Source organism: Zingiber officinale, chromosome 9B, assembly GCF_018446385.1.
Source record: "Zingiber officinale cultivar Zhangliang chromosome 9B, Zo_v1.1, whole genome shotgun sequence".
Taxonomy (NCBI): Eukaryota; Viridiplantae; Streptophyta; class Magnoliopsida; order Zingiberales; family Zingiberaceae; genus Zingiber; species Zingiber officinale.
Window position 1 is genome coordinate 7,797,609 of NC_056003.1, and position 12,390 is coordinate 7,809,998.

At 38.7% G+C, this 12,390-nt stretch overlaps 2 protein-coding genes across 3 annotated transcripts; one reads left to right on the forward strand and one right to left on the reverse strand.

Annotated features, from left to right (window-relative positions):
- Positions 1-4,471: 4,471 nt before the first annotated feature.
- On the reverse strand, positions 4,472-5,848 carry LOC122024792. Its single transcript, XM_042583499.1, has 2 exons — positions 5,522-5,848; positions 4,472-5,071 (listed from the first exon to the last, which is right to left on the reverse strand). Exons 1-2 carry the CDS (start codon positions 5,732-5,734, stop codon positions 4,685-4,687), a joined length of 600 nt encoding a protein of 199 aa, XP_042439433.1. The 5' UTR covers positions 5,735-5,848; the 3' UTR covers positions 4,472-4,684.
- Positions 5,849-6,386: 538 nt separating this feature from the next.
- LOC122024526 (protein TIFY 9-like) lies at positions 6,387-7,716 on the forward strand. Of its 2 annotated transcripts, XM_042583180.1 has the most exons (6): positions 6,387-6,548; positions 6,633-6,780; positions 6,908-6,995; positions 7,090-7,171; positions 7,264-7,324; positions 7,463-7,716. In XM_042583180.1, the coding sequence occupies exons 1-6, from the start codon at positions 6,467-6,469 to the stop codon at positions 7,593-7,595; spliced, it is 594 nt and encodes a 197-aa protein (XP_042439114.1). In that variant the 5' UTR covers positions 6,387-6,466; the 3' UTR covers positions 7,596-7,716. The 2 variants fall into 2 exon arrangements, with proteins under 2 accessions (XP_042439114.1, XP_042439113.1); XM_042583179.1 differs by having other exon boundaries at positions 6,908-7,171.
- Positions 7,717-12,390: the final 4,674 nt, after the last annotated feature.

A 12,390-nucleotide genomic window follows, 5' to 3' on the forward strand; every position in this document is an offset into this window, starting at 1 on the left:
CGTGGCATTCCACCACGGGAGAGCATTTAATGAGCGCCTTATCGAGGCGTAGAGCGCGTGCTTGGCCTTAATGAAGGAGATTGGTGCAACTTCCAAGGAGATCCGAGGGATGGTGGCGTTAACTGAGGCCGTAGTTATCCCCACATCTGCTGAGCGGAGGATGATTTCTCGAAAGAGCCGCTCGGCGAAACAATCGTCCAGTCAGTCGGACTAATCGCCTCCCTCGACTAGACTTGAAGGGGAGGCAAGTGATCCGGCAGTAAGAATGGGGGACCCCCTTTAGCAGAGTCAACGCCATGTGGAGGTTGAAAGGTAAAAGGCCAACCAGAAGCTTAGCCGAGCGGATAAAGATTGGGGCGACCGACCAAATGTTCCAAGCAGAAGTAAAGACACCCCGGCGGGGAGTCGGGGTTCCGACGCTCATGTTGAACAGAGTCGTATGGCCGAGCGGGTAACCCGCTCGCCCGAAGGCATAAAGTAGCAACACTGCGAATAGTCCACACAGCACACGACCGGGAACAGTCCACACAACATAAGACCGGTCGCACGCGAGGGAACTGCCGACCGGTCGGACGCTCTGCATAGGGTAAAAAGAGAAAAGGACAAGGGAACATCTTCTGACAGCAGGTATGTTTGACGAGGAGGCCATACGCAGTATCTTATGGCAGAGGGTTCCCCTGTCCCATCATAGATGTGCTTGGACTGCAGCAGTATGGTGTCAGGTAAACTTTTCTGACAAGCTCATACTGAGGTATGGGCTGAGGACACGTATTCGTCTCGGTATATGTGCGTGAGCCCCTTCCCAGCTCTATATAAGGAGCCTCACACTTCGCCTGAGGTACGCATTTTCTGATATTAAGAGTCACTTCTTTGTTGTCCACTTGCCTGACTTAAGCGTCGGAGGGTCGTCGTCGGGAATCCTTTCCCGGTCCGACTTCTTTGCAGGTTCGCCAGAGCGCCGTATGACTGGTCGGAGATCTACGTCAGCAACAAGGAGAGTACCACGTGCTCAACGTCCGTTGATTCAGCGATTCAGACATGATCAAATCAAAATGAGTAAATAATTCTAAATGGATTGGCCATGTGAGCTGATGTGTTGGACGAATTAAGGAAGCTAAAAGTATAAATCATTTATCTTTTTATTTTTTCTATTAATTAAAATAAATAATTCTACAAATTAATTAAATAATACCCATTTAGCTATTTTATTTATTTATACATTAATTTAACTCTTTTATTTTTTTTTTATCATGAATAAACATCTCCCAAATGTTGACAATTATCACATTTGAAAACCAAAAATGTAAGATTAGTTTTATGGAGAAAAATATTTTTTTCTATTTTACAAAACATCACAACACAATTTTTTAACCATCTTCAAACCGTCAAAATCCATTATCCACTGACTAAAAACAAGATCGACTACCCAATTAATTTAACACACACGCCTATGCATAATCATAAAGGAATTTTAATCGAATCTTAGTTATGGTATATTGTAAGAGATTTTTTCTCCCGTAAGAAGTTGACGTAAGAATATTGACTATTTGGATGGACTTCCATTAGCACTTTATAATTTATCTCGATGGTCGATGAGAAATTTTATAAGACTAAACCGATTATCCTAGAATTAATTGGTTCAAAAATTGAATATCTAGTGCCAACTAAAAATAATAATTTTAGTTAAAATTACTAAATAAAGTATAAATTAAAAATAATCAATGTGAATTATTATTTTATTAAAAAAATGAGGATTATAAATATGATATTATGTTTTAAAAAATTGTTACATAAATTATATTTTAAAGAATATGTTAATATATACATATATAAAAAACATTAAATTTATTTATTCAAAAAATAGAGATGAAAGTGATAGATAATTTTTGTTAAATTACTATATAATTATGTAATAATTTTGATCAAAACTTCTATTTAGAGTCATTTGATTCAAAAGTAAGAATTTTGATTAAAAATTCTAGAAAATTATTTTTGAGTCATTTGATTACTTTAAAAGCGTAGGTAAACTCTAATAATCTCTTAGAGTATGTATTTATTAATATTTAGAATTTGACATTAAATGACCATCTAGTACTTTAATTTGGTTACTTTGGAAGAATAGAAATATGCTAATGATTTTCTAAAATGTATAGATTCAAAGTTTAATTGAAAATAATCATTACAAAAAATTTAAATAAAGTTATTATATGGTCAAAGTTTAATAAGGCGTTGAAATGCGCCCTTACTCATTTCATCCAATAGTTTAATAAATATTGAAAAACAAAATTCTAGACAATAAAAATACAGGACAAGGACGATTTTCTTGTAAACAAATACTAAATTCTCTATGTTTATATGGTACCAAAAAAAAAAAAACCATAAATCATCCAAAAAGCACGACTGGATAAGAATGAGTTAACACTCAGTCACTCTAGATCAAATAATTTTCACAGATCTCTTCGTGAACATAATTAATTACAACGATCTATCTATGTATCTACTAAGATCAATCATCTAGACTTTCCTTACCACTGGGCGATCAGTTCATCTCGTGTAGGTTTTCATTCATTGTTTAAGCATCTGCTGCTTGTGTGGAGCAGTGCCCACTGAGCGCTGCTCCTTGTTAGCACTGGTCGCTTTCACTGCAACTATTGGATGCATGGCGTGGTCCTGTCTCTTCTGCTTCCTTACACATGATGCTCAAATCTCAATGGGTCCAACTCTTGTCTCACTCCCCCTTCCCTCCTCATAAATACTTCTCTAAACCCTCACAGTCGCTTCCAAGCTTCTGCTTCACAGTACACAGCAATTTGGCTGTCCTGTTCAACATCTTTTTCATGCACAGTGACCCCTCCCCTCCCTCCCTTAATTTCCAGTTCCCACATCATCCAATTTTTTCCATGGTGATTTTTGAGAAGCATCAGTGTGCTGTTGCATGTTAGTGGTGGTAGCTAGGCTTCAAGTTATCTTAATTTCTCCCATCAGAATTATTGTGCTGCTTCTGGTAGAGAAGCTACATCATTCATTAGGTGGAGAAAAGGGGTTTTACCAGTGGTATATATATGTGTGTGCGCGAAGCCATCACTGTCTTCCCACATATAATTTTCTCCAAGTACTTGGCAGGACCTGTGGCATAGCTAGGGTTGTATCATTTGGTCATGATTCCACAACTCCAGCACAGTGTTTACACCAGAAGGAACAGTGGCAAGAGCCATGGGAGAGAGCATGCCATGGAAGGGAATTAAACTAAGGATGTGGGAGCAGCGTGTGGCTGTTGTTTAGCTGCTTCTGAAAGTTTTTTTTTTCTTTCACCCTTTTTGGCCGTCTACGGAAGTAAGGGGCAAAAAAAGAGAGGAGAAAATGAAGTGTTTGTTGTTTGGTTAAAGTTTTGTTTGTAGGGCAAATGGGAGTGCTGTCAAGAAAATGGCTGCTGTCTTCCTCACAAGAAAGACCAGGATTTGGTTCAGAGAGACAAGGCTAAAAGGTGTTTCCTTGTGAGTCAGTTGAATTCATGCATGACAATTGACATTAACAAGTCAGTGGTGGAAGATAATTAGTGTCAGAGGAATGCTCTTGATCGACAAGATTACTGTGATGTGTTAAATTTCGCATGCCAATGAGATACATCACTTGTGCTGAAGGCCCAACTGACACAAAATTCAAAATGATTCTAAAGAAGAAGTAATAGAAAATCTTTGATCGACAACTATGTTAACTGTCATTACTAAATCTTTAGTTCTCAAGATAATTGCAAAATCAAAACTATATTACTTAACTTACTTTTCCCGCAAAAAAGATCAACCAAATTTAGATCTTTCTTTCTCTAGCTTCTCCTAATATCATGTTTAATAACAATAAAAAATCACATATATATTTTGACTATATATTTAGATGAAATGTATATATATTTCATAGCCAAAAGCCATGATAGCAACTCACCGATAATGAATAGTTTATATGTTTTATGTGCCATAATAATAACAAAGAGCCACTATATTTAGACCTCAATTGTCAAAATCTTAAGTTCAAACCTATTTAAACGCTAAAAGTTCAAGACAATTACATGGACAATTATCTCTTGATTGATTAAGTTTATGTGATAATAATTAAAATTGATGTATTAATCATTAGAGACATTAATTTTGAAGTAGGAGAGAAGAGCAATTAATTGATTCTGCAATTAATTGATGGTTTCAGAGAATATTGTAGCTATAATTGAAATGGAAAGTGAGAGCTAGAAGATAAAAGAAAAGGAATATTTTGGTACTTGGGCGGGTCCAATCTGCTACTCGGACAGGTTCATTACGCCTCTTCTCCCAACTTCCAGCCATTCTTCTTCAATTCTTTCTCAAAGAGTTTAAACTCATCCACTTTGGTGTCTCTCATCGTCGGGCCATACGGAAAAGAGCACAGTTGTAACAGTAAAATTAAACAAGGATTTTGAATTGAATGGAAAGGAATGAACAAGACAGGATCGAGTGAAATCAAGATACCGATCACGACCTTTGAATCTATCTCAATGCGATTCACATGGAAGCTAGCTAGTATCGATTAAGGAAACAAGAACGCAATCCGAACCAAAAAGAATCCAGCTTGATCATAAATCTTTGACCTTTCCCCACAACCAATGGCTAGCTTGTAGTGGAACAAGATCGAAAGTTTTTTTTTTTTTTTTCAGAACTAGCTAGCCGTTGCGGCCGAGGTGGAGGAGGCCGCCGGCGCACTTGGGGCAGGAGTCGACGCGCTTCGGGACCATGAAGTACATGAAGCAGGCCTTGCAGCCGGCGGCGACGAGCGTGTGGTCTTCGCCGATGGGATCCTCGACGGAGGAAGATGGCGACGGGGATGCAGAGGAGAGGCTGGAGGAATCGGCTGTGTCTTCCTCGTCGGAAGCATCCTTGTCGTCGCCGCCGCTGCCGCCGCCGCCTCTGGAAGAGCTGTACTCGTCGGAGGCCCCGTCGTCGCCGTCGTCATAGTAGTAGTTGCTGGAGCTGTAGCCGCCGGAAGTGCTTCGAGGATCCTCGGTGGTCCGGTCTCCGTTCTCCCAGTTGATGTAGTAAATTTCTCCAGTCTAAAATGGATAGAAAGGAGTTTACACACCGGATTCAAAGAGAAAGAAGGAAGAAAAGCTTATCATCGATGTAAAAACACAGTTACGCGCAATCTTTTTCAAGGAAAACATCGCAAAAATGCAATGCGGAAGACCAAGAAGATCTCTCTTTCTTTCTGCTCATCAACAGAACAAGAACAAATTACTCAATCTCAAACAAAAGTTCCTTTTTAATTCACAAACTGGACAAGGGTACCATTGAATGAAGCGTGGAACGACCAAGAAAACTGTATTAATTAAAGGCGACCAAACCTAGAGAAAACAACTTAATTCACACAGAACCAAAACGACCAACTTCCTAAAGAAATCACTTGAATTTTAAGGCGCATTTATGGTCAATGATTTGGGGAGGGAGAGGGAGCAGGAAAGGAGGCGCATTTAAGGAGGGAGGGGGATCGAGATCGCACGCACCCGCAAGTCGAGGCACTGCTCCCACTGGACTGGGAGGGCGATCTCCGAGTTGAGCTCCACCGAGATCCCGCCGCCGCCGCCGCCGCCGCTCTCGTCGCTCGCCTCGGCGAGATGAGTCTGGAGCGGCGGCGAGCGCCCCCCTTCTCCGCCTTCCCCCAGCGAGCAGCTCCTCAGCGACGCGGCGATCGTCTCAACATTGGGGGCCACCGCCATCGCCCGAGCAGAACTCCCGCCGACCAATGCGAATCCACGAACAAAGACGATGAAGCAGCTAGCAAAATAAAAGGAAACCGAGCCTTTTGATTTGGTAGGATTTCAGAGACGATGTCAAATAAACTAGAACACACTTGGAGACGCCGGTTTTAACGCAGTTCCCCAAAATTAATTTTCGATTCTTTTTTAATTGTGAAAAATAAAAGGAAAATTTTGTCTTCTACTCGGACTCCTGGTCCTGGATCTAGCTAGCTAGTTTAACGGGTCCTTCTTCGTGGATCGGACTTCTTCCGTGGCATCCGGATCCAGTTCGTCATGCGTTTCCAAACAACTCCGATCAATCAATGTGGATTCTGCCTCAAGTTTGCAGTCAAGTCAAAGCGACAACCGAACGCCAGCGGGGCTGGCCCACTTTAAGAAAACAACAATTTGAATTTTGGAACTTCCTGCTAAATACCAAAAATTATAAATCCGATCGGCTGCAAAACGCGGGCTAATGGCCGTCTGATTTCGTCTATTTATCAAGAAATATAGAACGGCCCAGAGACTCGGCCCAACTAAACCAGAGCCGCGCAGGCGTTGCATCCGGTCCAACAATGAGTGCAGAGTGTAGAACCAATGCATTTACAAGTCGACACGCGCTTGTGTCCCATTTCTCGCGACTTGCGATCGCGGCTCTTTTTAAATCCCGTCGATCGAACAGATCAGTAAGGAGACGCAGAAGTCGATGCCATGGCGGAGCACGATTTCTTCCAGATCGAGAAGCAGAACGCGGCCAGATACGGTGTCGTGGATGGAAGAAGCTCCGCGCGAGGTAGCGATCTGATCGACCGATCTCCATTTTTCCATCTCATCTTCGGATTCCTGTTTAGGGATTTTTCTTCGGATTCCTGTTTAGGGATCCAAAGCGTGGTGTCGAGGATCAACCCGCAGCTTCTCCGGAGCGTGATTGCCCCCGGTCCCGCCTCGATGTGGCCGGCGAACGCCGCCTTACTTTTGTCTTCTTCGTCTCCGCCGCCGGTGACGGCCCCGAACCCCTCCGTCAGGTTCGCCGCCATCCTCCACATTAATCTTGCTACTCCTGATTAAAATCATCGTTTCCCTTCTCGACAAAGAAATTCAATTCGTATTTTTCTAATTCAATATGTACATACACACACAAAAAAAATCTAGATCGGTTACGGAGATTTCAAAGGAGACGATGCCGCTGACGATCTTTTACAGAGGCACGGTGGCCGTTTTTGACCTACCACGAGACAAGGTTGGTCACTCGCTTTTTCCCATCCCGTTTCCGTTTTCTCCATTTTCTTTAAAAAAAAATTCGTTAAAGGGAACAACTATTAAATTCTTTTCAGACGGAGGCGATTTTGAAACTGGCAGAGACGGCAAATGCCGACAATGTAATTGGCGGAACGGAAGGCATGAGTTTGCCGGAGGGTAATCAACGCCTCTGTTTCCCCGTTTGTGTTTTTAGCATTTTACTCCCTGAAATAGGAATTAAATTAACAATGACCCTCCTTTTCGTGTAGACCTGCTTCCGATGTCTCGGAGGAAGTCACTGCGGCGATTCCTCGCGAAACGCAAGCAGAGGTAATAATTATATATATCTCGATCGTCATGCAAATTGATTCCACATGTTGCGTTGCGGTGTCGATGCATGCCTTGGCTTGCTTAATTACTGCAAACCAATCCAGTTGACGAGTGTCGTGGGTTGTTTAAAACGTGCAGGTTGACCGAGTCAGGCCCATACGTGAAGGTGAAGGAGGTGGAAGATTCGGGGAAGATTAGGTTTCGGTCTTCGCAAGCTGGCGTTGCGTGCTGCTCGCTCAGGCCTGAATCGCGTTTAGGTGGCCAGGGATGAGTTGCTTGCTGCGTGCCTGATTAATTAAGCATTACGTGTTTTATTTAGTTTGATATGCATGATTTTAACTATATATATGGTTTCTGGTAAATGTTCCGAATAAACATATACAAGTTTGATATGATTGTGATGCCGTGTTCTTGTGCGTAAAAATTTCTGCTGGAACTGTCGTCGTGACCACTGGAAGAAAAGTAGTGCAGGAAGATGCTGGGCAGCTCCCTCTATGGCTAGCTGCACGCCTCACATGTTTCATACTTTGAGCTAGGAAATTATAGGGCACAGAGAAGGACATCAATTAATATTTTTTTACAAAGATAATAGTTTTGTATTATGTACACTTAATCATGGATTAAGTATTAATCAATTTGGAAAATGTGGCTTCAATGGGTCGAGGAAAGTGCTATGAATAAAGGTTGCCTCACCTACCCAATCCGGTTAATTATAACATTGTTTATCATGATTCACGAAGGCAAACAAGGATTATTGACCCATTGAGTCGGATGACAAAAATTGACTCACAAATTAATTGGTTAAAGGTACAAAGGTGAATTTGAAATTTGATGATGCATGTGATAGGAGTTGAGTTTTCTTAGAATCATATGAATTTTAGGAATGGAATAAGAACTTAAATCAAGAAAACATAAGATATGATATAGTTTTATCAAAAATATGACATAATATATAAGCATAAATAAAATGACAATGAACCTGATTGAAAAGTCTCTTTGTCTTTTAGCATCATTTAGAAGATCATGAGGAAGAAGAAAAAGAAGATAAATCAAACGGAGACAATCTTACAAGGAACGATGGTATTAAAAAGTTTCTTATCAATGGAGAATAAGAAACTAGGTCAAGATAATCCCTAAACCCTTGGGGGCCAATCCTAATTATCAACTCATAGATAATAATGGATGCGGATAATATGTTCTACACAGATGAGGTCCAAATCTAATAACCCGATACTCAATAACCTTAAGTTAGATCACTTAATGAGTTTCATTATCGCAAGTCTTAAATTACATGTGAGCTCGCCTTAAGGGATATTAAATCTAACAATTTCCCACTTGGGCTATACGTGATTATAGACAATACGCGAATACAACTTTAGATAATATCATACTTAATGGATATAAAATATCCGTGTAAACAATCTGGTCCATTAACTTCATTGGTATAAAACTAAAGAGGTCACAACTATTGTATATGATCATAACAAGCTCCAGTAGTAATCACAATATCAATGTCATTAATGACATAGATTAAGATATGAATGTATAGATGGAAATTATATGAAATATGATCAATACATATCAATTTTCAACTGGTCCTAAAGTGACCTCAAAATATGTCAGATCATATTTACAAAATATTTTATGCTAAACTGTAAAAGCAAATCATGATCAACTTTATTATTTTAAAAGGAATCTATATATCATGTTTACAAATACCAAATGATAAATAACAGCAGTAAATCATGACATATTTTATTCAGAGTGTTAAACAAACAAAATACCTATGAATGTTTTAAACTCAGTATGTATAATAATTAAAACAAATGTTTGTCTTTATTAATCAACATAAAATAATAAAATAAATATAAACTCCTACTAGATGAGTTTTTCTTCCATAAGAAGGACTCTCATATTCACAACATGCACATGAAACACCTTAGGCACCAATCCTTTGGTGAGTGGATCAGCCAATATGGAATCTGTGCTCATGTGCTCTATCATGACCTAACGATTCTAAAATCTTTCTTTAACTGCTAGAAACTTGATATCGATATACGTAAACTTTGACAAACTGCGATTGTTCTTGGCAGAAAGTTCTGTGACTTTATTAGCACAGTAGATCCTCAGTGACCTATCAATGCCATTAATAATCTACAATACTATGATAAATTCCGTGATTGGATGCTTCATAACATGCTACAAACTATGCCTCCATAGTATAAATGACTACTAGCGTCTACTTGACGCTCTTACAAGATATAACCCCTCCAATAAGAATGAAAATATAGTCTAAAGTAAACCTCCTGCTATCCAAACACCCAGTAAAATCAAAGTTTGAATATTCAATTACCTCTAGGTAATCTGATCTTTGATACATGAGTATATGTGTTAGTTAGAGCCCTAGAGTCAATCATTTGATGATTGTTGTATGGACTTGTTGTATCATATTCTTATATATATAAAGGCATTTGTTTATGGTTATTATGCTTACTTGTATTGGTACCAAATAACTAAGTATAATAGCGTCCTTGAGTAGAAGGTTCTTACCTATATCAATCGGTTAGTTGAATCGATAGTGAGATGATATAAGGAACACTACTCTTATGTTGGAGTGTATACTGAAAGCCTAAGCTTTGTAAACATTCATTATAAATAAAGAATCACATTTGGTCAAATTGTCTACATTTAGTTATAGTTGTTCAATTAATTTATATTGTAGATAACATAGTATGTGGTGTCACATGCAGAAGATAATGTTATCAGTACCTTATAAATTATAAACAGTAGCTCACGACCAAAATGGAAAGGAACAAACCATTAGAAGGTCGTAGTGTAATTAGGTATTAGTTTATCTTGACTATATAATTACACTAGTACACTCAGAGTGTATTGAGTAGGACCATTTGAGGTCGTTTCTTTTATACTGACTTTATAAAGGAACAAAGACCTCAGTTATTATGGAAGTGTATGCTCTTAATCCTAATATAATAACAAGCACATATATTTGATATTTATTTCTTTAATTTATCAATAGGTGAGATTTAGTTAATTGAATCAATAAACCCGATAAGTTGGGAAATGATATCACTTATAGTGTGTGTTGTTGATTATAGAAGGAAACTGTGTCCTAGAGATACTAGGTTGATAATGTCCTCAAGAGGAGCTCATAAGGATTGTCATGTTAAACCCTGCAGGTGGACTTAGTCCGACATGATGATAAGGTTGAGTGGTACTACTCTTGGACTAAGATATTAATTAAATGAGTTGTCAGCAACTCACTTAATTAGTGAACATTCGATATCTTAAACACAGGGAGACTAACACACTCATAATAAGAAGGAGCTCAAAAAATGTAATTTGGGATTGGTGCGGTAGTTCAATAATAGTTCTCTAGTGGAATGAATTATTATTGATAAAATTAAGTTGTGTGTTAGGACGGGATGCTTAATTTTATCGGAGACCAAAACCAATTCCTCCTCTCGGTCCCTATCGTAGCCTCTTATTTATAGAGTACTATACCCACCTATACCCACCTTCTATACCCACCATTAAGGCGCCCAAGCTAGCTTGGGAACCAAGCTAGGGCCTAAGATTGGTGGCCGACCCTAGCTTGAACCCAAGCTAGTGGGGGCCGGCCAAATTAAATTAAAAAAGAAATTTAATTTTAATTTTTATTACGTGGAAGATATAATTTATTAAAGATATTTAAAATTAAAATATCTCTCTTGTAAAAGATCTACAATAGATTAAAGAAAGAGATTAGATCTCTTTCCTTATTTGTAGATTGGTGAGATATTTTATTTTCTCTTTAAAAATTATTCACATGTTGTAAAATTAAAATTATGAAAATTTCTTTTTATCAACCATAAAGAGATTTTTGAAGAGAAATTTTAATTTTAAAATTTTCGGAAATAAATTAGGAAGTTTTAATTGTTGATTGAAACTTGTCCAATTTGTTCTTCATGATGTGGCCGGCCACTTGAATTTAATTGGGGAAATTTTATTTTATTTTTCTCAATTAAATCATGTCAAGGAAATTAAGGAAATTTTATTGTAATTAAATTTTCTAATTTGCCTAGGCCAAGGAATATAAAAGAAGGGGTGAGGGTGCCTTCACAAGACACAACCTCTATTTTATTTCTCTTCCTCTTTTGTTCCTTGGTGTGGCCGGCCATCCTTTCCCTCTCTTCTTCTTGTGGTGGCCGAACCCCTCTCTTTTCTTGGAGCTCTTGTGGTGGCCGGATACTACTTGGAGAAGAAGAAGAAGGAGAGGAAGCGAGCATCTCTTGGAGCTTGGTTAGTGTTTTGATTTTCTTCCTTGGTGAAGCTTTTTCCTTTGTGGCCGAACCTAGCTAGGAGGAGAAGAAGGTGGTTGGTGGTTTCTCATCTCGGAAGATCGTTGCCCACACAACGTCCGAGGTTAGAAGAGGAATACGGTAGAAGATCAAGAGGTCTTTCTAAAAGGTATAACTAGTAATTTTTCTTTCCGCATCATATTAGTTATTTTTGGAAATAATACCAAATACAAGAGGCTTACGATTCTAGAATTTCGAATATGTTTTTTTGATATTGTGTTCTTTTGTTTTTTCTTTTCCTTGTGATTTGATTGTTCTTTTCGGTTAACCTAAAGTTATTTTAGAAAATTAAATATTAGCTTTCTATAAAAGGTTTTGTCTAGTCGGTGGTGGTTGCTCCCATATCCAAGAAGGCCATGTGCCTCGCCACGTCAGTACTGGGAACCGATTATGGAAATTAATATTTAATGGAATTAATAACTTAAGGTGATTTGGGTCGAACGTGTTAAGTTCCGCAGGAGACCCAAGTCAAAACCTAAAAGAACGAATAGATTAAGTTTTGGATCAAACGTGTTAAGTTCCGCAGGCGATCCAAAATTTAATTTAAAAGAACACATGGTAGCTAGGAAAAGGTTCAGACCTTTGTACAAATTTTTGTACAGTGGAACCTCTAGGTTTTCCGAGTAGCAACCAACAATTGGTATCAGAGCTAGGGTTTTGCCTCTGTGTATTTGGTATTAGTTTAATTATGCACATGTCATACATAAT